The following is a 27,071-nucleotide window of genomic DNA, read 5'->3' on the forward strand; positions in this document are numbered from 1 at the left end:
CTTATCCCAACCGAAGAAGTACATTTAAGTTATTTAAAATCTTTTCTGTTCACAATTATAATAACAGTGACATATGTTCTTCTGCAGTGTATTTTCAGATACAGTGCCTTGAAAAAGTATTCAGACCCGACATTGTCCATTATAATATATGTACAAATTAATTTATATTAGTAAAATACTTTCTAAGAAAAATGTTTTTCTACATATATACTGACATTGCTGTAACTTAAAAGGAACTTAAGAGGAAAATTACGAAACATGGTTCAGTGCAGATGTTAGACTGGAGGAAATGTGCATTTTGACATGGAAGGTACGTAATTTAATGCAGCTGCAACAATGCAATGAACATCCAAGAGAGTTGGGTTGACTATCCCTGCCGGCCCCTGGAGGATGGGCTTCCCCTTTGAGTCTGGTCCCTCTCAAGGTTTCTTCCTTCTAGGGAGTTTTTCCTTGCCACTGTCGCCTATGGCTTACTCACTGGGGGCTTTGGGTGAGGATACTGTAAAGCGCTTTGAGACAATGTAATGTTGTGATAATGCGCTATATAAAAATAAATTTGTTGTTGTTGTTGTTGTTGGGTTATTTGTGTGTAATATGGTGACTGCTTATAAATCCTGGTCCTTCAATCCATTATTTATCTTCAATAGCGCTCAGAGCTGCATGTGATTTGGGTAACTCCCCCAGCTTTTCCTATAGGTTTGGTACAAATTCTAAAACTCCACTTGGCGAATATGCTTAGACGCTTTCCAGAACAAGATGGTTTCTAGACAACATATTAGTAGGATTCTAATCCTGATGCTGACTGAACCATTAAAGGGCATTTACTTTCTTGCTTTTAAGCCATTCAAGTGTAATCTCTTTCCTGTAACAGCCAAGGGCTCAATCAATGATAGCTGCGGTTTCCAAAGCAACTGAGGCCAGGTGATATCAAAATGCCTTATTAGTGGAAATCTACCAAACACAACAAGGGATGCATTTCTGTCACATGTGTTACCCAAATGTGGGCAGTGCATGCAACATATCGAAAGACTTCCACTCAGATTCACATATCTGTTAGGTACATACCATACTACTGAAGGAGTTAAAGATCCACACAATTCGATTAACAATTCACTCAACACTCAATTAATTTTAGATTAAGTATCAATTGCTTGAGTTTTAAGGACTTGCAAAGCGTTGTCTCCAGTGCCAGGTCTGTTTCCCAGTGCGACCAGGGTTCATTTAGTAACAGCCTGAAGTGGCACTGTCGCGTCTGTCACGAACGCCAAGCTCCTCCCACATCGCTGGGCCGCACTTCCATAAGACGGGTCATATTCATCTTGCGCAACCACACACCTCTTAGCGCCATGAAGGCTTCTCAATGGTATCCAGGCAACATAGGGCACGCATCACTACTGCTAAGCTAACAGTGACCTACGTGGTTGTTTTTAAAGGTAAATATCCAGACACAGTAAATGCAGCTTAGTTAAGTTGTTTTAACTGTGGACTTTAGCCAGGAGAACAACATAATACCGCTGTTCTTGAAAATCTGCTTCGCTGAGCACACATGTGGGGTGGAGTTTTACGGCAGATGCTTCCGGGAGACATGCTACCTGAACTGCTTCAGTAAATAACTAATTACATAAAGGTTGTTTGTTCGCGTTTCCTGTTTAAGCATAAAGTGCAGGTGAGCTTCTTTAAAGTGGCTCATTCGATCCAGATGCTTAGGAAGCAGGTTGTACATACAGCTCAGAACATCAAACTAGGCCGCTTAGATCTACAAAACACTATGATTTACAAAGGTGACTCCAGCATTGAATTCTTCCATTTATTTCATTGCTTAGATTCTTTTATTTTACTTAGTGGGTTCTTAATACTGCAAAAGGATTCTGGACTTACTGTATAACTGCACAGGCTTCTGAATGGAGAACTGACCCCACTGTGCACTCATATCATGCTAATGGTCATTTTGACTCTTATCTGTCTTTGGAACATGATAGTTATGGTTTGTTTATTTCGGAGTTTTTTTTTTTATTCCCTTTTCTCATCTGGAGTCACGAGGTGATGTGGAGTCCTTTCACACAAACATGCTGTTGGACATTTTGACCTGCAGACGTTTGAACGTGTACATATGAAGTCCAAAATAAAACATCTTTGATTCATCTTTAGTGTTATTGAACTCATTTATATTTTGAATGATTTTAATTACACTTTTGCTAATAAGTGAAGGTATGAATAGCTGGGAAAACCTTAATTTTTCCTGAAGAGCTTTTTAATGGAGATTAGCGGCAAGCAGGACGTTTTAGAGTTTAATGGAAGTTCTGAGACCGAAAACCTTGATCATCCTGAGTTTGTAATGATGCCGATAATGATTCAGAAGAATCTACCACGGCTGGATCAGATGAAAGTAATGAGAAATGGAAACTTGCAGCAGGGAATCATCATGACACAGCCAATTCCAATATAATCAAAACAACAGGTCTTCATTTGCAACTGTGTCAATCCATTCTTATACAACGAACATTTGAAGTCTTACCTCCATAAACAATGAAAATAATGAATGGATGGAATCGGTGGCATGGAATGAATAAGTGGACATCCTTTCTTTCACAGGTAATTAGAGCATGTTTGTCATGATGGATGAATGGCGTGTTCCATTCAAAACCCCTTCAAGCAGTGCATGGAATTCACAAGCATATAATGAAGTGGTGGGGGACCTGTTCCATGGAGAGCTGCTGCGGGTTTTGGGGATCACCTCTCAATCAGCCAATAATATAACGGCAGCTCTCCACTCTGATCCTGGGGACCCACTGTTATTGGCCAATTGAGAAGTCATCCCAAAAACCCACAGCGGCTCTACGTGAATCAGGGTCCCCACTCCTAATATAACAGAGAGCAAGCTGGCCACAAAATTCAGCCACTTAGGGAGCTGAGGGTTAAGGGCCTTGCTCAAAGGCCCACAAATGTGCTGAGACCAAGGTTGGACCAGCAAACTTCTGATTACAGGCAGAGAGGCTTAGCCCACTAAGCCGCACGCTGTTGGAGGGCCAGGAATAGGGCTGCAGTTATCGATTATTTTAGTGATCGAGTATTCTATCGATTATTCCATCAATTAATCGAGTAATCGGATAAGAAATACTTTTGTCTTATTAAAGAGCAATAGTAACTATTCAAAAAAGTAAAAATAGACGGGTCTCTTAAAATGATGTACATGTCGCCGGAACACACAGCAAACACTTTGCTATTTATATCATATTATTAATGTTATTATAATTATGTAATATTATTCATATTAATCTAAATCTGTAAAATAATATTACTAAACCCTTGAAACAGATCTAGCTGAGTACGCCCCATGCTCCCCTTTAGACTCACCCCTGCATGCTAGCTGCAGGTATCACTGTGACAAAGTGTGACGTACGGCTGCTGTCAGCCTGCTGCAAGTTGCAAGTTTTTTATTCACACATATGCCCATAAATTTGTTTCTATCGCAGGTCTATTTTAGCCGCGAATGTGAGTGAAACGCTCGCGCTTACCTTGTACCGGTACCGCTCTGTGGACTGGATGCATAGACTGGGTGCTTTCTGTGGAGATGTTGAATCATTGACGTTGTGCTATGGTGGTAAGCTAATTCGGTTTTACAATGGACACACTGTACAGTATTTTCACTTTTCTTTTGTTTGAAATGGTCCCAAACTCTAGACATTTTTCTTCTTCTCTGACTTTCCTCACTATTTTCCCTGTCTTCCTCCATCGCGCCATCAAATCAAACCTACTACACGTAATGCAGCGTAAGCACACTGTGCGACAGTAATAATCCTCCGGGTGAAACACGCTGATCACTAAGCAGTACATAGTCATGCGGATTACACGAAGCATCGAAGCAAAGAATTTGCATCGAGGATTTTTTGTAATCGAGTTATTCGAGTTACTCGATGAATCATTTCAGCCTTAGCCAGGAACATGAGTGAAGGAGTACAAAATCAAAATGATACACGGTACACTTCTTCATATTCAAAAGCCTTACAGCTGAGCTCCAAACGAGGGGGATGGATTTCCTATCTCTGGCAAAACTCTCCTTCTCTTGCAGTCCCACAGCTGACATACCTGCCATGCAAACAATGCAGATATCCTCATTTAAAAGGGTGAAGGGCTTACTAAAGTATTCATGCGTCACTTTAGTTCACCTACCTGAAACTGACTTATAAAGAAACAAGGGTCATACCATTGTTGGTTCAAAGCACATTTAAAGAGTGAGTCAAGTTTACGCAGTACATGTTGGATGGGAGTATTTCCCCAAAAGATAGGGAGAGTTAGGATGACACTCCATGTTCTCGACATGGTGTTCATTATTGCGAAGCAACAGAGAAGTACGAAAGATTACTTCCTGTCAAGAATGCACTCAAATTACAGCTACATAAAAGTCAATCGGAAGGAATCTGCCATCTCATTGTATCATGAAAATGACACTCTCTGCCTTACAAAGATCAAAAGTCAACAGATATTCAGGATATGCTGGAAAATCACGGAATGAAATGTGAAAGAAATAACGAATGAAAGAAATAGAATGAAGTTTATTGACGTAGCCATTCAGCTTATCCAACTTCTCAAAAATTCTTTCAAATGGACATTCTTCTGTGAGATGCAAAACACATCCACCTACTTTGGACATTTTCTCACATTTTAATGTAATATGCTCTAATGTTATGGCACGTTTAGAATTATATTTGTTTGAAATAAAACACCAATTCTTTGCAAGTTTCCTGCAAATGTGTGCCAAATACTGCAATTATTCTATAACCACTATCTACAAGCCTAGACAGGAGGAGGATGCTAGGCTCTCACAGCACACATACACTTCGTGCACTTATACACGCAGCACACACGCAGGGCTGAGACACGATGTACAAACCCCAGCCCTAGCTATGTACATGAGGTAACAGCACTACCCACCTGGGGGCGCTATAACATTTTTGCAAACATTTGTCGAAAGCTATCTTGCAGTTCACTTTTAAATGACGATGTTTTTTCCAATACAATTTTGGCTTCATATTTTCGTACGACAGATGTCCTCGGTCACATATAATGAAAATGCAAGCATTACCCATAAGGCTCTACAAAACACTAGGGATTTACAAACATAAGTATAAAGAAACAAAACACTAGTGTAAAATCTGTAACTTTTTACAGAGCACATAAAACGTCTCTAATAATATATATATAATGTCAATTAATGAGGTGCAAATAGAAAAAAAAACACCGGAGAACTGTGCAGTCTCCATTATGTCCACGTGTCGGCGCTGCGCATTTTCCAGTCCTTCTGCCATCTACAGTGGGGATTTTTGCCCTTTTCTAATGAAAGGCTATGCAGTCCGAAATACGTCATTCGCTGGCCGATAGCGCTAATGCAAATTAATGCGAATGCAGAAAACACCGAAATATTACTCTATTTCTTCAACATATATAAAGGAGGAAAATCCATGCAATATTCTCGCAAAATGATAAGAAACTGTAAAGGCGTTTAATTTTCACGTTCAGCATAAAAATAACCGTACGCCGAAAGACTCACGCCTGCCCGCGGCTATGCGCAGACCGGGCTGTCGCCGCAGCGCCATTTACAGCTGATCGGATCTGTTCATTGAGCGAGCGAGCCTTAACAACCCGACGTCACGTGACGCCGCGTGCGTAGTCGTACGTGTGCGGGCCCGGTCACGTGAGGCTATGTGCGTACGCGGCGGAGTTGGGTGTGAAGATGGCGGACGAGGAGGCCGAACATGATCGTAGCGCACAGAGCGGCGCCAGCGCGGCGGTGGCGGCTCTCGGAGGGCGGCTGCAGGGGCTGGCCGCTGCGCTGAAGAGCAGCACGCAGTCGCCGGTGCAGTCCGCATCCCAATACTGCCAGGAGTTCTGCCAGGTCAGTCACTTATTTCTAAAGCTCGATGAGCATCGGGGCGATTTCAAAATAAAGCCTCACGAACGGTGTCGGTGTGAGATCGGACCGACCGCTGAGTGAGCGGCGTCTTTGCAGGAGCATCCGAGCGCTCCTTTGTGTCGGCAGCAGGACGCGCGTCCCGCGGCTCGGGGTAGTGCGTCTCGCCAGATTTCCTCAGGACTGGCTTGTTGTCTCCCCGTAGCCCGCTGGCTAACGCCGCTTCGCCGAGGCTGCGGCGCTTTACGGAGCCGAGCGAGGAGACCCCTGCTGCTGCCGAGGGATGTTCATCCTTCATTGTCATGTCAGGCGCTCCGGCTCTGTCCCCAGCAATGTCATGCCGGTGTTGGTGCGCGTCGGGGCTGCATCCGCACTGCGAGGTCCCCCGGCGATCATTACCGGGAATCTCCGGCGCCCTGAACTTCACCACCTTTTGCACATGAAATTAACCGGCGCTTTGTGACGGTGCCGCCGCGGAGCCCCGCACGGCTCCTCGGGCCCTTGCGGCTGTTTTATGTGTGTTTTTTTAATTATTTTTCTTGACTGCGCCGTGCATCGCTGTCCGCCAGTGGATAATTTATGGCGGCCGGACCCTTGCGGTCATTGTTAGGCTGCGGATCTGCGGCTGATCTGCCGACTTGCCGGGATCAGAACGGGCGATGCGGCCAGTTAATGACGGGACGGGGGTTTCAGCAGCCTTTGGAGCTGGAGGGGGGGGTCTCTCCCCGGGCGTCTGGCGGCGTTGGGAGGCGCAGCTCCTTTTGTTGGAGGTCGCCGTGAATGAACGGGGGTAAATCGGTGCGTCTCCGAGGCGGGGTGAAGCTCGCCCCCGGTGCCGTGCACAGTGTCTGCTTTAATAACCTATTTTGCGCTGCTCCCACCCGATTTCTCAGTTACGATTTCTCGCTGCCAGAGTTTCGTCGTGATTAATCGGTCATTTCTTCAGCCGCAGGTGATAAAAACTGACTGGCTTTCCAGAGGCAAGTTGCTTCTATTACTGAAAGCGAAGCATTTTCCAATGATTAATATTTGACTGTAAAATCGTAGTTGTGTTTGTTGTTCTAACGCCTGCGGTTTCCTTGGAGAGAGTAATCTTTTTGTAAAAGTACAGTTCATACTGTAGATATGGAGTATATAAGTATCAAGTTGTATGTGTTGCGGTTTCTGTAATGGTTTAAATGTTTTCTGAATAATTGTCATGGCAAATATATGGTAAATGTATGTATTTGTCAACAAATTATACATTCTCCCTATTTAATTTTTGTTCTTTCTGTGCAAATGGTTACTTTGCAAAAATGAAAGCTGTTTCTGTAGTTAAGAGGCTGTAAAATGAAGCAGATTAAAATTTTTCTCTGAAATCCATGAGAGTCTGGGGGAGGATGCAAGCCTGGATGTATTCTGAAGGTATGTTTTGCTTGTGACTGTAAATCCCATGGCAATCGCTCACGTGCTGTGGTTTCCTGTTCAGGTGCCAACAGAAGATGCAAACGAATGTGTCCCATCGGGTGGGGAGGATGGTGATAATAATGGAGATGAACAACAACATCAGAACCTCAAGTGGGCCCCGAGAGATCTCCGGGCGGTGTTTTGCGTTAACAGCTTCCAGAAACGACTGCCTCAGGACGTGTGGGGATCCTCATAATTGTTGAAAAGTGTTTTTGGTGTTGTTGTTGTTCTGGCTTGTTGGTATCTAATTTTGAATTCCTCTCTGGTGTTAATGTTGTTAGGTGTCTGGCCTCAAACCAGAACTGATCTCTAATTAGGTAAAACTTTGTGCTTCCAGTCACTAGGTCCACATACCGGTATGAATGGTAGTGATCTGCCACCAGCCGTGTTTCCCAAAACAATAACATTCTTTTAGATGCCATTTTATATGTCTGCATTGTTGCTGTGGGGCATGGAAAGTCTGTTGGAAAAACGCACAGATTTCCAGAGCGGGGAACGCACCCAGGATCACTGTGAGGCAGAACACACTTCTTTGGCCCTCGGTCTAACGGCGCGCCACCGCTGACAGCGACTGGGATTGGAGAGGCTATAAAACGTTGTGTGTTTAACATGCAGAGGGGTTAGTGCTATAGTGTGTTTGCTAGGCTTTGACACTCTCCAGCACTGCCTAGGTAAAAGAAAGATGTTATGCTTGTTCCATGTTGGTCTGCTCTGCTCCTTCAGGCAGGCTGTTGGTCTGATGGGTGAAATGTAATGTCTTGGCTGGGAATCGGAAGGCTTGACAGACCAGTGGGATTAGCTGGATATGATTTATAAGGTGGAAAATTGCATATGTGTGGATGTCGGGCCCCTTGTTTATGTTTGGATATCGGTGTCGCCATCCTTGCTGTTCCTGTAGCTCATCAAATAGAGAGTTGCAGTGACAACACAAAGGTTGTGGGTTCAGATCTACTGTCTGTCACTTTGAATGAAAAGGTCAGAAAGATGAATGTAAATGTCACCCCTCCCGTGAAACATGGATTTTCCTAGTTTTCTCTTTTTGTTAAAGTCTTTCAGGCAGACAGACCTGGTCCAGGCTTTGATGGTGACCATCTGCCTTGAAGGCTGGACACCTAAATAGATGGCTGTCAGTTATTCTTACTGCTATTTTTAATGGGGATTCACAGACTATTAGGTCATCGTTGAGGATACCTGCACCAGTGAACCCCCCTTTTTTTCCTGCACCAGAGACTAACTCTGATTTGAGGGGCGTAACTTTTGCAGAATGTGGCGTTCGGTCTGCTTGGACTTTGTGAAGGGTGCCACGTGTTGGAAGAGTGTGCCAGCATTGGGCCCCTTTTGTCTCCTGGTGAGGTGGCCCCGGGGCCCGTCCTCTTGTCTCTGGGGCTTGCCATGTCGCTCCAGGCTTTTGACGGGCCGCTGAGCTCTTGCCCCAGCAGAGTCTCGCTCTGTATACGTACAAGCTGCGTGGGTCGCCAGGCATTTGGGAGAGAGCCTCGGAAATGTCAGGATGATCTTTGGATGGCTTCCAGGCTGATCGTTTAAGGCTGGGTTTATGTCCCGCTTTCCATTGGGTAAAAAAAATCACAGCTGGTAGCATCAGCAGATATGCAAGCAGGACTGCGTCTCGTACACAAGCTGGAGGGATGATGGCGCCCCAAAGGGAGCTTCCAATGCGAACGGAGTTCAAGGCTCCAGCTTTTAGCTGAGGTACGTCCAAAGTGCTGTAGCTGACGTTATGTAAGGCAAACTGAAAACCTGTATGAGGGGTTTTAAGGTGTTAAGGGGCATTTCAGAGACTTGGGTGGTGGGAGCAAGCCGGTCATGGCAGAGGAAGCAGCCGGGTGTTAGCAGAGCTGCAGGGGTGCATAGAACTGCGATTCCCGGCTCCCTATCCTCATCCCACTCCGGAATGCTGTGGTGCTAGTAAACAACAATTCATCTCACTTCCGTGTGAGACAGGTGCGTGTCTCTGGTGTTACCCCAGGACATGGAATCGGGGGGTCAGGAGGGTAGAGGAGATGTAGGTCGAGTTGTATCAGAGCAACGAGATCGAAGACACTCGTCCTTTTGCTGCGGCTGCTTATTGGGTAGGATGATCCTCTGGAGATTCTCAGCTGTCGTGTGAGCTTGTGTAGAGGCGCAGATGGACCCCCGGCCCCCCAGCCCCACCAAGCTCCCTGTAGCCACACACATCACGTTAGCTTGCCTTTCCCCTTCACCCCCTGCGTCCAGGAGGGGGCCCTGGTTGACCAAATATATTTTAGACGCCCCGCTGCTCCTGGCCGCTTATTGCACCTCGATGAATATGCATGACCTTGCACCCCCAGTGGCCGGCTGTTGTGCGGCGTTCGTCTTCTCCTTTACTAACTGCATCATGGGAGTTGCAGGAGGGATGTCTTCATGTAGGATGTGCGTTTGGGATTTATATTATTTCTATTCCGGTGCCCGTCTCCGTGAGATACTCGCACTGTCGTGTCCTCGACGCACAGAGACTCCTGGTGAATTAGAGTTCACCCTCCCCATATTTCGGGTGTGGGAAAAAAATGAAAGACTAAAGCTTGTTAAAGCTGAACCATTTCAACATGTGCTTGACTGACTGAAATAAATGCAGTTTGGGGAAAAGTGATCCAGATTACCTCGTACCTGGATTTATGCTGCTATAATGTGACCTGATCTCCGATTTTATGTATTTCCTTATGGCTTTTCACATCGTTTTAGCTATATTGAAGAAATTGCTAAAGCAGTGACTGTCATTGATGGGGAAAAAAATATGTAAACTCCAATGTTTAGCAACCAGCATTGTTAGTTGAGGTTATTAACTGTAACCTCAACAACACGCTTCTTTGGCTGCTGATCAGACCCACACTGGGGTTAGGAGGTATCTATACCAAGCTGTTTGTCTAGCTTCTGCAGACTGCTTTTGACTATGGTGCAGCACTTCAGTGGGAATGAGTTCGGGACTCTCTCGCACTCCTCTGTTATTTGTATTATTGTTTTATTGTACTGCCCGGCTATTGGGATTTAGACGAAGATAGAAGCCCTGATATTCTTTGGGTACCACCAGCCCCTTGATCACCATGCTGCATAGCAGAGAGAAAGTTCCGGTATGTCGAGTCCTATTTTTTTTCTTTTCTCCAAACATAACACTTTGTTCATTTCCCAAGAAGTCCAAATATTTTCCGTTGTCTTTTCTCTTTAGTTCTTTAAACATGGTCTTTAGCAAGCCTGAGATGGGCAGCACTGTGATATCGGAGATCTAGTTACGTCCCATCAACAGCACTCTTCTCTCTCTTTTCTTTCTTTTCTTTCTTTTTCTTTCGTATGATGCACTTATGAGCACAGACATTATCCAGGGCAAGAGATGCTCAGAGATGCTTAGCTGTCACCCTGGGGATCCTTGTCACTTGTTGGAGTCTGCCGTGCCCTTGCTTTGACCTTTGACCTTTGCAGGATGCCCTCTCCTAAGGAGAGGAGCGACGGTGCTAAATTTTTCCATTTGCTAACTTATCTGCCTGACTGAGAACTGTAACATAGTCGCAGGTCTAGACCTTCTCCTTTAACCCATAGCAGTCTTGTGCTTCTGTGGTTCTTCTGCTGAAGTTCTCAGAAATCTGTTGATTGGTGCTATTGCTCTTGGCTTCCATTGTGAAGAGCAGATGCCCACGATTGTATTTACAGCCGGCATAGACAAACCCCACCCCGAATCAATCAGAGCACCTCTCTCCAGTTACCCTCTTTTTCAAGAAGTTGTTATTCTAGAGGTTCACATTCATTTTCCATCGACGACCTTGATTTAATCTCTTTCTCTCTGCGCTACGTGCCTGAATTGATTGTGTATGTGCAGTAAATCGATGGGTCACTTTCTGTTTGCTGTATGCGTCGTTTGTGTAGCTCTTCCTGCCGGAGATGGATCCTGCTTGCAGTGCAGTATAAGGCTACATGAGGATGACTCCGCCGCTTTGTAAGCCGCTGCGTCGCCCGCAAAGCCTGGCAGGGGTACCATGTCTTCTCAGGTCATGTGACGCCACCACAGCGTCTGGCTTCAGCCGAGGGGCCGTGAGTTTCTGTGGTTGCTGAGGAGGCTGCAGCCCCCAGCTGCTGCTCGGGGGTCGAGGGTGACCCCTGACATTTGTGACAGGCCACAGCTATCTGGTGACGCGTCTTTTTAAAACGGTCAGGCTGTCTGGAGGAGAAACATTGTGTCACATTTAATGTACGTCTGACTGTGAGTTCCTGCGCTTTTAATATAGCGGTATACCAGTGAAGCAGAGGTGAATTTGGAGCGTGTAGGAAAGCCCTACCTGCCCACCCCCCTCCCACCATGTAATTATCCGCCCTCATGCCCTCCGTCTCCTCCACGGTTAAGAGCAGATCCTGGACCAGCTGCAGAAGCTGTTTGCAGAACACCTGGTTCCCTGCAACCTTCCCTGCAGAACATCATTATGGTGGGGGGGGTGCACCTTCCCTCTCAGCCAGCGGGGCGGCGCCGTGGCAGATTGCCCGTGTCTGATGGCCGTGAGCGCCTGACAGGGGGATTTCTTGGTGACCGATATCCTGCTCAGAGGCTTTCAGCCTGAGGAGGAGGAAACTCTGCAGAGGCTCCAGAAGAAGCCAGTGCAGTGGTCCTGCTTTAGTAATTGCTTCCATTTACTGTTGCTTCCCCTTCTGACAGCACGCCTGTCTCGTATTGATCCGAAGTACAGAGATGCGAGAGACGGGACTCTGTCAAGGCCCTTTTGGGATGTGGGGTTCTCAGCGGTAATGTCGCTCTGCATTGCCTCTGTGCTCCGTCACTGGTGCAGTGAGCCTTATACCGCCTTGGGTTGACTGCATCAGGGTACCTGGTCCTGCCTACGCGTCGTGCGTCTCGTCTTGGACCTTCTGGGTCCGTTATTCTGCAGTGGTTTCTGCTACACTGCTTACCCGCTTCCTCCCCGAACGGCCGGCTGGGAAGGTCACCGTGTTACAGCTGAGTCGTCTGAACAGATCAGTCATCCGGACTCCTTGGGAAAACCTGGAACTTCGCAGCTCTCTTCCCCCTTTATTGGCGGTGCTTTGGCAGCTCCTGTCTAGAATCCCGTGGCCGTCGCATTCAATGTTTTATTTGGAAAAAAATGTTTGTTTATTTTTTTTAATCTGCTTTCACTGAGAAGTGAGACAGAGGCTTGTGGTTTGAGGTGAATGAAGTGAGCAGAACCAAACTGGGATATCAGGAGGGTCATGGGTAATTTCACAGATCTTTCTGGAACCGTTTCGGGTAGTTCTTCGTTTTAGTTCTCAGCCTTAGTATGTGCTAGAAATATTAGTCTGAGGTAATATTTTAAGAGTAGGGTGCAGTGATTTATTACGGGGTTGTCAGTGATGGTGGTCCGTTTATCTGTATCTGCTGTTCACTCAAGGACGGAACATAGAATGACAGGCTGGTAATGACACTGTTTGGGGGGGTTGTAAATCTCTCTCTCTCTCTCTCTGCCCCCCCCCCTCTCTGCCTCTCTCTCTCTGCCCCCTCTCTCTCTCTGCCTCCCCGACAGACGCTGCTGGAGTACGCAAGCCGATGGCGGATGGAGGAGGACCCACTGCCCCTGGTGCAGGTGTACACCACGGCCCTCGTGAGCTACGCCCGTGCCGCGGCCTGCCTCTCCATGCAGTGCGAGAACGTTCAGCTGGTTCTTGAGCGCCTCACGCTGTGAGTGTATCCCTAACATATACCTAAACCAGCCCGTCGCTTTAAATCAAGGCGCGCGAGCAGAAACTGCGAACTCCCTGTATGTTTATCGTCATCGTTAGCGCCGTGGTTGTTGTGGATTTCGGTAACTAACGACGCTGTCAGTTTATGTTGCTGTACTGCTAAAATGACTTTAATGCTTTGTGTTGAAATCATGGGTTCCTCGTCTTTAACCAACATGCCCTCTGCTGGCCATTTCTGCTTAAGAGGATGCCAGAGAAATGGGCAAAATTACAGTCAGTACAAACGCAAGATGTGTTTGGGGGTTGTTTTGATTTTTTACGAGCTCTTTGTTTTACCCTGTTCAGCCGGGTGTTTTCGTAGGCAGCGCCTGGTTAAAGGGTAACTTGGGTGATTTCCACATCATACGCAGCTAGATTTGTACCAAGAAGCTTGTTTGTCAACCAGGGGAATGGTGTGTCTGAGAGAGCACTAAGACACACTGAACACACACACTGGAGACCAGGGCTGCTCATTCCTGCTCGTGATGGTCTACACCCCCAGTCCCCCGCAGAGCTTAGGCACAGCCCTAATTTAACACCCCCGATACAGATAGTCAGGTCCTTCAGTCGCATCTTAGTATTAGAGGTAGAGGCTAAGCTCTGCAGGATGATGGATCTCCAGGAGCAGAAATGAGAAGCCCTGCTGTAGATGCCCATCTCCCAAGGAAATAGTTTTCTAACAACATTAGGAGTGGAATGTGTCCTTTGTGTGTGTTCGATTTCATCAAGTTTATATTTCGGAAGTAATGTGGGCAAATGAAGTCATGGAGACGGGCTCTGGGAGCATCTCGCCACACCTGGGATTTGACATACGGGGTCCTGCTCAGGGTCTCTGCGGAGATGGTCAGAGTGCAGTGTAATGACCTGCGACCTGCCCGGCAAGGTCAGTGAGCACTGCACAGTGTGCTGTGTTTCTCAAGAAGACACGAAACCGGCAAAAATGTACGGCGGGAGAAAAGTCATTTTGCGATCCGCCCACCCAGTAGCAGAAGGGGTAAAGTCTGGCTTTAAAATGATCAGAAATGTGGGGGAGTGGGCTTCTGGTGAAAGGGGATGTGTGTGTTAAGGAGGAGATGGGGGAGGGGAGTATGCCCGGGGCTGGGACAAGGAGGCGCGGACGGCAGCGGCGCTCATTAGACATCTCCATCATCCCTCCTCTGTCCTTGCGGTGATATAATGAAGCACAGCGAAATGGAGGCAGGCCAGCAGATGAAGGCAGGCCGGCAAATGGAGGCAGAGGTGCCGAGTCGGAGCGGGAGATGAAACGATGTCCGGCTGCTCGCTCTGTGTCCGAGACAAAGCGGGGTGACGGGTGACAGGCCCGTCCCTCATAATTACTCCTGATTTGTGGCCATTTATCTCATCTTCAGGAATATCTACTGGCAGGAGTGACCAGGAGGCATAAATTAAATAGAGCCTGTCTCCCCCCCCCAACCGATATGCTTTAGTGTGGCTGTTTACTGAGTGATAAATTAACAGGAACGACTTTTAAATGCATGAGTTTCAGACGGACTGCACGTCACGGTACTTAATCACAATTTTCATGGCTGATTATGGCGCATGGATCTTGGGATTGAAAAAATAAGCGTCCCATGGAATTTTCTTTGGCCTCCCTTCCCGAATTACTGCGCGCACAGGCCTGAGAGTGCATTTTAAGGGAGATTTTTACGATGCTGCAAACCGGATATTCCCATCCCGGGTCTTGCCCATCTCCCGTTTTATGAGGGATGCTGTATAAAAATGAAGTCATGCATATTTTAGTTCTGTTGTGTGCATGTAGAGAGCGCTGCTGTTTTTAATGGTGCTGTTTAGGACACAGGAATGGTTGTGATCACAGCGCCCCCTCGGCTGGCGGTGGCTGGGTTACAGCTACACTGGCCTTTAGCTGCCCTCTGCTGCCCTGCAGTTTGAGGTGACACGTGGGCCGCCTGTCGGCGGTGGTGCCCGTCTAGCCTCCCGGTGCCCCCCCTGCCTCCTGGACCCCCCATGCCTGTCCCTTGTCCCCACATGGCCCCCGTCAGGGTGATTCCTTTCCACCCCCGCCACCCCTGGCTGCGAGGCTCCATACTGGTGCCATGTGATGTGACACGTGCACTGACTGTGACCCCCACTGGCTGTGCAGGAGCTGCGTGGAGCTGCTGCTTTCGCTGCCGGAGCCCGTGCCCGTCGCCCTGTGGAAGGACGTCCAAGTCTCTGTGCAGGTAACATCACCGCATGCCTCTGCCATTATCATTCCTGGAGCGTCTTCATCGGCAGGATAAAAATCATGTTTGTTTAATTAGTTGGTAGCTGCATTAGAAGTTCTTAAATTAGCGTAGTGTGACGGCTTGTTACTGTTTGGCTGAGGGTTTGTCACGGTATTGGTTTGGGGTTCATTTCTTGACATAGTGATTAGCGTACATTCTCACTCTTTGTTACGTCTGGAGTGTGTTTATTTCATGCTATAGCTGGATGTTCAGGAGCACTTAGGCTCTTCCCGCACACACCCTGGGGCTTGCACATCTCTCGTGTCGGTGCTGTGTAGATGGTCCCTCCTGCTTCTTCCGGCACTGACCCTGCACGCCCTGGGGCTTGCACGTCTCGTGTGGGTGCTGTGTAGATGGTCCCTCCTGCTTCTTCCGGCACCCTGCAGTTTTGGTAGATGTGTAACGGAAGGCGGTGGCTTTCACTGGTGAGACGATGTGTAGTATTAGTGTTGCAGCACTTACAGCTGCAAAGACCTTCTGTAGGATTGACAGGATTTCTTGTTCATATACAGTTTTACAGGGTTTCGCGCTCATGCTGGTGGTAAGAGTCGTCATTTTGCCCTGTAACCCTGGCCTGCTGTCTCTTTATGTAGAGAGAAATGAAAGGAGGTACACTCTGCTTGTTTGGCGGCAACGGAAGGCTGCTGTTTCCTTCCGTATCCCTGGCGTGATTGAGGGCAGGCTTCGCAGCGCCCCTGACATTCCCAGATCTTAGCGGGGTCACCCAGTCCCCGGAGCAGCTGGGGTTAAGGACTTTGCTCAGGGTATCCTGTGGTGACGTCACTCTGGATTTGAGCCGGCAACCTTCCGATCACTGGCACGGCGCCCTGACCCGCCGAGCTGCACAGGGTTACGCCATCCTCAGGCGTCCCAGCAGTGGTGTAAGCGGGCACCTTCCAGGTGTCCTATTTAAAGTGGCCTCCCTATTGGAGGAGGCTGCTGACTCCTCGTCTCTCCTGTCCACAGGCAGCGGACGGTCTGCTGCAGCAGAGTGGCGTCTCGCAGCTGCGCATGCTGTCCGTGCTGGCGCAGGAGAGTGGCCCATGGACCAATGCCACGCTGCAGAGCATCGTGTCCAAGGAGGCGCCTGAAACAAGCAAAGGTAAAAATAATAAAGTAAAAAGTTAATAAACTGGGACAGAGCTGTGTGATGCATTTGCCCACCTTGTGCTCTGACCTTCAGGTATTGTCACCTGCATTGTGTTGCTCAGCACTGTGTTGGTTTTATTTGGTGATCCACTGAACCCCCCCCCCCCACCCCTCCCGGATTTCCCCAGTCCAAGAGCTTCTAGCAGCAGAGGGTCCTGTGCTGCTGGAAATGCGGGTGAAGCACCTCGTGAAGGAGAACCGCATGGAAATGGCTGCCCTGCTGGCCAAGGTGTGCGCTGAATACCCCGGGTTCGAGGGGAAGGGCCACTTCAAACAGACCTACCTGGTCTGTCTGTGCGCCGTGGCCTCGCGGGACCAGCTGATGCAGGAGGTGAGCTCGTCATTCAGGAAGGAAGATCAGAGGAACCCCCCCTCCCCACCCACAGGACACATTCCACTGACCCCCCCCCCCCCCCACTTGTCCTGGATCTGAGCTCAAAGTTCAAAGAATAAAATGCTTGAGTGCTGCTCTTAATTTATTTGGGTATGAATAATATAAGTTTATTATATAGACAAAACTATTTTAAGATTTGGTAAGTTGTATCTGAATAGAACCTTTGTGGTGGTGTAATTAATGGCCTTGTCCACCAGAGGGCGAGATACAGAGTTAAATGACATTCCTTTGCAGTTTGGTGATGCAGCCTCATGCTTTCCCATGTACTCTGTGTCAGAAAACATGAACATATGCTGCCCACTGAGATCTGGGACTCCTATGTAACGCAGGCCCTGGACTTTTCTGCCTTATTTGTTTTTGAAAGCTTTGTTAACCTGTTGACTGTGTGTCTGAGCACAGTGCAGGTGCCTCCGTTTCACTGACAGTGGCCCTCATTTTCGCAGCTCTCCCAGGTGGACTGCAGGGATGCTTTGGAGATGATCTGTAACCTGGAGTCAGAGGGGGACGAGAAGGGAGCCCTGGGCCTTTGCTCTGCCTTCCTCATGAGGCAGCTCCTCCAGGGAGACATGTACTGTGCTTGGTGAGTGAGCCCTGCCTCTGCCGCCCTGCCCCGCCTCTGCCGCCCCGCCTCTGCCGCCCTGCCCCGCCTCTGCCGCCCTGCCCCGCCTCTGCCGCCCTGCCCCGCCTCTGCCGCCCTGCCCCGCCTCTGCCGCCCCGCCCCGCCTCTGCCGCCCCGCCCCGCCTCTGCCGCCCCGCCTCTGCCGCCCCGCCTCTGCCGCCCCGCCTCTGCCGCCCTGCCCCGCCTCTGCCGCCCTGCCCCGCCTCTGCCGCCCTGCCCCGCCTCTGCCGCCCCGCCCCGCCTCTGCCGCCCCGCCCCGCCTCTGCCGCCCCGCCTCTGCCGCCCCGCCCCGCCTCTGCCGCCCCGCCCCGCCTCTGCCGCCCCGCCCCGCCTCTGCCGCCCTGCCCCGCCTCTGCCGCCCCGCCTCTGCCACCCCGCCTCTGCCGCCCCGCCTCTGCCACCCTGCCTCTGCCGCCTCATCTTTCCAAAAATACCCACCTCTTCTCACATTTTGCATTTTAGTCCAGAGTTTCTCAACCCAGTCCTTGGGGACCACCTGACAGTCCACAGTTTTGCTCCATCCCAGCTCCCAGGAAGTTAGGAGGGAGCAAAACTGTGGACTGTCTGGCTGCCCACGAGGACTGGATTGAGGAACACAGTTTTAGAATTCCCAGCCACATTTGTCCTCACATTTTGAAAAGTTCATTGAGGGCATTAGTGATGGACTGCTTGTCCAGATGAAGCCTTACAGCCCTCCGTGTCCTTGCAGGGAGCTCACACTCTTCTGGAGCAAGCTGCTGAAACGCCTGGAATTGTCAGCACAGGCGTTCCTGGAGAGATGTCGTCAGATGTCCCTGCTCTCCAAGACCGTGTACCACATCCTCTTTCTCATCAAGGTCATCCAGTCAGAGGTGGGTCGCTCACTGTTTCCATTTGGCTGGATAGAAGAAGGTAAAAGCCTCATATGTCTATAGTGTATATTGCTCACTCTTTTAGCATTTTTTTACAAATGTAATTTCAGATTTGATGTTTACTTGCGGAGGATGGATGGTGGCGCGACGCGCTGAATGACCCTGTCTGTGATCGAGGAGGTCCCTGGTTCAAACCTCAGGAGAGCAGTATTTCTGGGGCGGCATGGTGGTGCAGTGGTTAGCGCTGTTGCCTCACACCTCTGGGACCCGGGTTCGAGTCTCCGCCTGGGTCACATGTGTGCGGAGTTTGCATGTTCTCCCCATGTCGTCGTGGGGTTTCCTCCGGGTACTCCGGTTTCCCCCCACAGTCCAAAAACATGCTGAGGCTAATTGGACTTGCTAAATTGCCTGTAGGTGTGCATGTGTGAGTGACTGGTGTGTGAGTGTGCCCTGCGATGGGCTGGCCCCCCATCCTGGGTTGTTCCCTGCCTCATGCCCATTGTTTCCGGGATAGGCTCCGGACCTCCCGTGACCCAGCAGGATAAGCGGTTTGGAAAATGGATGGATGGATGTTTACTTAATGGCTTTCAATTTTGGACCAACCCAGTGTTCACTACACACCCTGCATAGCTGAGAGTTACATGGTGCTTTATGGGGCAATGCCGAAATTCAGATTTTTCTAATGTATTTTTTTTCTATTCCTGCAACAGCTGGAGGATGTGGGCCTGCCCGTGTGCATTGAGATGTGCATAAGAGCCCTGCAGATGGAGTCTGGGGAAAGCGGAAACACTAAGGCAACTATTTGCAAGACTATTTCCTGCTTGTTGCCCTCTGACTTGGAAGTTAAGCGGGCATGCCAGCTAACGGAGTTCCTCCTGGAGCCTACAGTGGACTCCTATTATGCTGTGGAGACTCTGTACAATGAGCCGGACCAGAAGTTTGAGGAAGAAAATCTGCCGGTTCCTAATTCACTGCGCTGTGAGCTTCTACTAGTGTTCAAAAGGCAGTGGCCTTTTGATCCAGAATTCTGGGACTGGAAAACCCTCAAGCGCCACTGTTTAGCTTTGATGGGAGAGGAGGCATCCATCGTGTCATCGATCGACGAGCTGAACGACAGTGAGAACCCGGAAGGGCTCGAGGAAGATGAGATGGGCAAAGGTCTGGAGCTCAAAGATCAGATGGAGTGTTTCTGGGATACAACAAATGAGCTCAATGAAATGACTGATGAAAGGAAGAAGAAGAGGGAAATTAAAAAGCTGAGAGAGAAGGGTTTTATCTCTGCCCGGTTCAGAAATTGGCAGGCCTACATGCAGTACTGTGTCTTGTGCGACAAAGAGTTTCTCGGTCACCGTATCGTGCGACACGCACAGACGCACGTCAAAGACGGGGTTTACAGCTGCCCCATATGTGCGGAATCCTTCGACAATAAGGACGTGCTGGTGCCGCACGTGGCGTCGCACGTGAAACAGTCTTGCAAAGAGCGACTTGCTGCTATGAAAACTAGCAGGAAATTGGCCAACGCCTCAAAAATGGCAGCGGCCAATGCCACCGCGCAAAAAGAGCGATTGCTTGAAAGCCAGCTCTGCAAGCCGAAGTCAAAAGAAGTCTCGGATCATGTGAACTCTTCACATTGTAATAATGCTGACGCTCCAGTGTTGGACAAAGATGAGCTGTCCACTGTCAGAACAGATAACGTGGAGGAGTACTCTTGTCCCGTGGCAAATTGTCGGAAAGGCTTTAAGTACTTCAGAAACCTGATAGCCCATGTGAAGGCGCATGAAAACAATGACGAGGCCAAGCGGTTTCTCGAGATGCAAAGCAAGAAGGTGGTTTGCCAGTACTGCCGTCGGCAGTTTGTCAGCGTCACCCACCTGAACGATCACCTGCAAGTGCACTGCGGTGTCAGGCCGTATATTTGCATACAGCTGAACTGCAAAGCCAGCTTCCTCTCCAACGCTGAGCTTCTCTTGCACCGGAAAGAACACGCGGTGTTTAAGGCCAAGTGCATGTTTCCAAACTGCGGAAGGGTGTTTCATGAAGCGTACATGCTTTATGATCACGAAGCCCAACATTACAAGACGTTCACTTGCAGAGAGCCTGGCTGTAGTAAAATTTTCCACTCGCAGACGCAGCTGGATTTGCATCAGGAGGATCACGTGGTGAAGGAGGAAGACATTGCAACCAAGGACCAAACTCTGACTGAACTAGCAGAACTCCCACTTCTCTCTGTCAAACAGGAACCAAACAATTCCTCGTTCGAACAGGGAGCAGACTTCTCTGTATCTGATGACGTACCCATTGAACAGAAATCCTTCCCTCAATGTCAAGCTGGACAGAGTACTCTGAGCACACCTGTAGATAATCTGTCTCTCCCAGTTCCAGTGAAAGTAAAGCACTCTGTTGAGAGCATGCTCAACACCGAACTGGGTGTTCCTCCTGTGCCAGGATCTGACTGCGAAGAATCTTTCCAGAATGACCCATCTGCATTGGCCCAGCCACAGTTCTCATCAACATGCACAGACACCTTTCCGATTGGTTCGCCTGCTGCCCTTTGCTTGTCTGAGCCGAATCAGCCGAGGGTTGCAGATTCTGCGACCCTTCCTCTCCACGCTGATCCGGGGCAAATGATTACTCCAGCTCTGTTGCCTGTTCCATACCAGGGAGTTTTACAGGACTCAAATGCACCTTCACGCCTGGATATTCTGCAGGGTACAATGCAGTCTTTTCCCTGTCACAATCAGGGCTGTCTTCAAAAAGACATGAATGATGTAAGGGATGAAAGTAAAGGATCAATATCAGTACCATGTCCAGGACTGTTTGTAAACAATAACCTGCCAACGGAGCAATCCCCACACTGCATATCGGCCGTGATGCCTGGCATTCACACATCTGCTGGCTCTCAGGCAGGTCCCCCACCAACTGCCCCTCTGACGGTATATGGAGGTGGAACCACAAGCACAGTCGCTCCATCTACATGCCTGGGCAATCCAGTTCCACCTGAAGGAGCTACGCAACCAAAAGAGAGACACAACTGTGCTTTCGAGTCATGCACCAGGAACTACAGCTCCTACAGAAGTGTCACCAAGCACATGAAAGCAGCGCATCCTGAGTTCTATGCAGACTGGAAGTTGGCAAAGAAAAATAATCGGATCCCCAAGACTGTGATACACAGTGTGTCTGTGGGTAGAAATCTGAACTCTGTGGCACCCTCGCAGGACCGAAGGCTCAGCAGTGCCCCCGTATCTGTGGTCCAGATGCAGATGCAGAACACCGTCAGCCAGTCTCTGCCCTATTCTGCAGCTTGTCCAGATCCTGCTGGCTCCAACACGTCCATCTCGCTCTCGGACGCCGGCGCGAATATGACTCTGCCAAACCAAATGGGAAATATCTTAAACCCAATATTGCTGTCCCAGTTAGGAAACTCTCAGAACCAGTCTGGGTCAGTACCGCCACATGTTGGGCTTAGTACTCCCTGGCCCTCACAGTCTGGGAACAATCCGGACGTTTCCCAACCAGTAGTATGCCCTTCTCATATGTTGTCCTCACACATTCATGGTCTTCCTAATCCGCCTTATACTTCCCAGATGAACACATCTAATGTTGGACCCCAGCCAGCAGAGATGGGTCAGCCTGCCCTGCAAGCAGTGCACACTGTGACTGGTAATCCATTCTTGCAGTCACAGGTGGAAAGCAGTACAGCATTGCCAGAAGGTACTCCAGGGGACAGTTTACATACTCCCTGTGTTTCCAGTTTTGTTCCTAACATTACCCAAGGTACACCAGCACAGATGGGTACAGCACAAATCCAAAACCAAGGATTTGGTCACACTAGTCAGATCGTGCCCTCTAATTCAAAGGGAATGACTAATCCAATGTTGACATCAGCAATGGAGAGCCTTCCACGTTCTGTCATGCCTTCTTATATGGAGGATATTAAGGATGCTGTGATATCAGAATCTGTAGAAAATTCGGGCCCTCTGTACCCACCACAGATACAAAACACGGCATTTTCCGACTTCAAACCCCCAGAAAGGATTGTTAATGTGCAGATGAAGAATAATGTGAACTCGGATTTTGCCTCTGAAGGAAATTCGACGCTGCAAGCATCGCCTGACCAAGGGCCAGCGCATAACAGCAATGCGTTACCATCCAATGGTGATGGCCTGGTAGTGAAACGAACCAAGCGGAACAAAAGAGCAAAGTGGCCTGCCATTATAAAAGATGGAAAGTTCATCTGTTGCCGGTGTTTCAGGGAGTTCTCCAGCCCGAAATCACTCGGAGGTCACTTGTCAAAGCGTTCTCATTGCAAAGCCTTTGATGAAACTGACCTTTCTACGGATCTGCCCGCATCATTTCTTGATCTTCTTAATTCACCACATGTTTTAAACACTGCACAGCAACCAGTGGCTTCAAATTTTAACCCTGCAATGACTTTCAAAGACCAGACTAATCAGCCACTGGACAGGTGCTCATTAGACTCGAGGTTTTTCCCTAATGTGACATTCCCCCAAGCCAATGGCTCGGCTTATTCTAGTTCCGATGGGCAAAACGGTGATGTCCTGAAGCAAGTTATTGATAATCCGACAATCCAAGACCTCTTCGAAACCTCTGGAATTCCACGGACGTTCCAGAATCCTTGTGTCTCTTACGCTCCCGATGGTCGTTTGCCAGAAAGCACAGTCATTCAGCACACTGGCAATATTCCAGTCAAGACAAAAAATGAACCGGACGGAGAAGATTTTATCAAGCAAGAAGCAGACTGTAGGTTTGGAGGTCATGACTTTTCTGACTCTGTCCTTTCTGAGATAATGGCAGAGAACAATTCTGCTGTTTCACTGAGCAGTCTTCCAACAGATCACCTAAATCAGATACTCAGAGCAGAGACTATGATGAAGATGAGAGAAAATAAGGGGAATGAAGATTCCCAGCAGGAAGGGATATCAAATGATGGTCTCTTGGCAGCAATGGCCAGTTTGGCACAAAACCTTATGACAAATCCATTGTTGCAGATAACCTCATCTGACTCCAGCGAGCACACACTGACACCAGTCAGCCCTCAAGATGATGTAGAGAAGAAACAGTCCGAGCAGAATGTCAAGAAGAAACTTCGTGAACAAATTTTAGCAGGGGACCTTCTCAGAAGGGGCAGTTTGTCTCGACCCTCTGGTGCTGATGTGAATGCCAGTCCAAGAAACCTAAGTCTGCAGAACCCTGTCCCCCAAACTTTGGATGACCAGCAAAGTTCAGAGTCCTCAAAAGTGGTTCAGGTGATGCCTAATGGGAACCTCAGGTCTGAGGTGAACAGCATTGGAATGGTGACTGAGGCCTCTTCTAAGAATTTTGGGAGCTTATCAAAGTTAAGTGCGAGTCAGCAGGGAAGGACTCCTTTAGTTCCACCAGAGGCTCCAGCTACAGCAGCCTCTGTGATAAATGACACGGACACTGGTCCTCTCTTGTCCGCAGTTGTAGATGAAACAGTCATGGAAATTCAAAGAGCTTTAGAGAAATTAGATTTAGACAAGGAGGTTAGTGAGAACACCCAAGCAACAAAAATCTGTCCCCCTGTTATGAACCCTAGTTTAAACAGCATAGTTGTAAATAATACTGATTCTGTGAAGCCAAACATCACTGTAGCCCTAGATGAATGTTTGAAACCATTCGTTTGTGAAAACGAGGGCTGCAAGTACAGAGCTATGACAAAAGATGCTCTCTTCAAACACCTTTCAAAAACACACAATTACACCGGCGAGATGATCAATGAAATCAAGAAAAATCACGGTAAATTCGCCCCATTTCGCTGCCAGATGTGCAATAAGACATTCACCCGAAATTCAAATCTTAGAGCCCATTGTCAGACCGTTCACAGCTTGTCTCAAGATGAAATGATCAGGCTGAGAATAAAGCGACAGTGCAACAAAAAGCCTGAGATACAAGTCAGTAATGACCAGGTCAGTGGAGAGAAGAACAATCTCCTGTTCACTGCAGTAGGCCATAGAAAGCTTAATGAAAGCTTCGTAAAACAACATTTGCCTACAGATGCTGGGCAGAACAGCTCAGATGCTATATTGACGCAAAATACGATCGACGCGCAAAAAAGAGCAAGCCAAGAACACCATCCGAAGTCTTTTGAGGTGAAGCCAGCTTGTTCCTTAGCTACTCCAGAATCTCATCAAGATAATGGTCTCCCAATTGGACTACCAGTTCAGCCTGCGCATAGTGTACCTGTTTGTAATCAGACAGAGGTGGAGAAGGCTTCACCGGCCACGGTTATGACCAGACATCCCTCGGAGGGGCACGTTGCTACAGTTGATAGTGTCGTAGCGCCCCAGCCTCCGAATGCATTATATCCATCTGTCCCCACTTTGCATGCCAAGCAACAGGTAGAGCCGCCTGCCCAGATTTTACCAGCTGGGGCTTCTTTTGCACTTGGAGTCTCTGGGCCTCCCCAAGGAGATTCTCTGCAGCTTGCAATACAGTCTCCAGACAAGGGGTTTAATGCAATGAAGCCAAAACTGGTCAAAGTTAAAGTTGAAACCCCCAAGAAGATTAAAGAGAAGAAGGAGCGAAAACCAGCAGTAAAGAATGGTGAGGTAGATGACAACTTCAGCCCTTACAGACCTTACCGTTGCGTTCACCAGGGATGTATGGCAGCGTTCACCATTCAGCATAACTTAATCCTCCACTATAAGGCTGTACATCAGTCTGCTTTGCCTAAATTCGAAGTCAGCAATGATGATGAACATGATGACCCATCTGAAGATCACAAAGAAGACTCTGAGGTTGTTCAAGTGAGTGAATTCAGATGTCAGGTTAAAGACTGCTCACGGATATTCCAAGAAGTGACAAGCTTATTGCAACATTATCTCCAGCTTCACAAATTCACCCTTGATAAAGCGGGCGGCCTGATTTCCAACATAAATCTGGGTAGGTTCCAGTGCGATCAGCCCGAGTGTACCGCATTTTTCACTGCTTTCTGGAAGTACATTGCCCACATCGAAGAAGCTCACAAGGAGACAAAGTTACCCAAGGTAGAAGCCGTTGAGGGATTATTCCGATGTGAGGTCGAAGGTTGCGACCGTGGCTATGCTACACGATCTAACCTGCTGCGTCATACCATGAAGAAACACCAGGACCTTTACAAACTTCAGCTGATGACACAACGAAAGAATCAGGATAGAGAGAGACAGATCACAAAGAAATCCCAGCCTGGAGTTGATCAAACTAACGACGGGAAAGAAAATATGCAAAACAACCAAAAATCTATTCAAAAAGGAAACGACAAAAAACGAAATGATGACGTAAAGAATAATCACTGGACAAAGTATGGAAAGCCCTCTTTGAAGTCCAAAGAGGAAGCCACTGCAATGTGTACAAAGAAATTTCCCCTACAATATCCCTGCATGATAAAGGGCTGTGAATCTGTTGTGAGCTCAGAACGGAACATTTTAAGGCACTACATTCGGCATGGACTTTCTGAGAGGTACTTAGAGGAGCAGAGAAGCTACTTCATTTTCTGCAAAAAGTCCTCCCGCTCAAAGTGTTGGTCGCACAGAAGCAGGGCCAAGTTTGAGGATAGCTCCACTGAGACATCAGAGAATGAGGATGCAGAAGAAACTGGTCCTGACATGAGCGAGACCGAGAGCTCGAAACCCACCTCTGGCAGGGACGAGACGGCGGAGGACACCGAAATGTCCGACGCCAAGCAGTCCACAGATGACAGCTCTGAAACTAAATCTGTCACGTCATCAGAGGTAAAGAGAAAGAGGGGGCGGCCTCGCAAGTCCGTCACCGACGAGATTACACCACTTACTCGTAGGAAGGCTTTAGAGAGGTTAAGGTGCACCCGGAGCAATCCAGTCAACTATGCAGGTAATGGATCTGACTCAACTTCCTCCTCCAGTACGGTTCCAACCAATGAGGAGCAACCTGATCAAAGTATATCGCTGAGCTCTTTCAAGCCCATGGGCTTCGAAGTGTCCTTCCTGAAGTTCTTGGAGGAATCCACACAATCTGCTCATCCTCCGAAAAGGAAAGCTGGCGAGGTCATTGGCAAGATCCCTCTGAAACGGGACAGGACTATTCAGCTGAAAACAGCCACTGTGGTGTGCAAGCGCTCGGATGCGTACGTGCGGCCGAGAGCCGCGCAAAACTGTATAGACTTCAGAAACCCCCAAAACCTGACTTCGCTGAGAAACGTGAAGATCGTGGTGGACAGTGCTTTCTCTCACGTGGCTGACCTTCTGCTCAAGCAGCTTCAGGAAATGCGACCTTTGGTGATTCTTCAGAAGTAGACTTTGAGTGTTAACTGACTGGTTGAATGTCTATTATCGAAGCATAGTACTCAGGATTAGAACAGTAACCTGCTGCAGACTGGTGTCCAAAAACAATAATTCATTTGAATAGGTGTATTTTCCAACACTAAGCAGTATCAAGCTATTTGTTAGCCATTAAGTGTACTACATGAGCATTTTAATTTTTCTAAATTAAAATAAAAGCTGATTTTAAAGTTTGGGTAAAGCATTTGTCTCTTTTATGAAATATGTACATTTTAAGCTGATCTTTTGTAGTAACTAAGTGTAGGGAATCGAAATTGTAAAGCATGTTTGTATTTATAAAGCGTCACATCACATTGCCTTTGCAGAACAAACATTTTGGAAAATAATGAGGCTTGAAGTTTTAATATCCCTGTGGGATTTTTGTTTTTTTTTTTTTTTTTTCCTTTTGGTAA

General features: G+C 48.3%; 1 protein-coding gene across 2 annotated transcripts; it reads left to right on the plus strand.

Moving 5' to 3' along the window:
• The first annotated feature begins 5,680 nt into the window (after positions 1-5,680).
• On the plus strand, positions 5,681-26,852 carry znf292b (zinc finger protein 292b). Of its 2 annotated transcripts, none has more exons than XM_048986137.1 (8): positions 5,681-5,893; positions 12,889-13,043; positions 15,207-15,285; positions 16,297-16,432; positions 16,608-16,810; positions 17,317-17,453; positions 18,202-18,343; positions 18,454-19,085. In XM_048986137.1, the coding sequence occupies exons 1-8, from the start codon at positions 5,732-5,734 to the stop codon at positions 18,457-18,459; spliced, it is 1,020 nt and encodes a 339-aa protein (XP_048842094.1). In that variant the 5' UTR covers positions 5,681-5,731; the 3' UTR covers positions 18,460-19,085. The 2 variants fall into 2 exon arrangements, with proteins under 2 accessions (XP_048842094.1, XP_048842093.1); XM_048986136.1 differs by having other exon boundaries at positions 5,686-5,893; positions 19,054-26,852.
• The last annotated feature ends 219 nt before the right edge of the window (positions 26,853-27,071 follow it).

This window comes from Brienomyrus brachyistius, chromosome 19 (genome assembly GCF_023856365.1).
Source record: "Brienomyrus brachyistius isolate T26 chromosome 19, BBRACH_0.4, whole genome shotgun sequence".
Taxonomy (NCBI): domain Eukaryota; kingdom Metazoa; phylum Chordata; class Actinopteri; order Osteoglossiformes; family Mormyridae; genus Brienomyrus; species Brienomyrus brachyistius.

Coding starts and splice junctions, on each gene's coding strand:
- znf292b (XM_048986136.1), top strand. CDS start 5,732: ATGGCGGACGAGGAGGCCGAACATGATCGTAGCGCACAGAGCGGCGCC. Junction 13,044..15,206: donor GTTCTTGAGCGCCTCACGCT/GTGAGTGTATCC, acceptor CTGGCTGTGCAG/GAGCTGCGTGGAGCTGCTGC. Junction 16,433..16,607: donor GGCGCCTGAAACAAGCAAAG/GTAAAAATAATA, acceptor GGATTTCCCCAG/TCCAAGAGCTTCTAGCAGCA.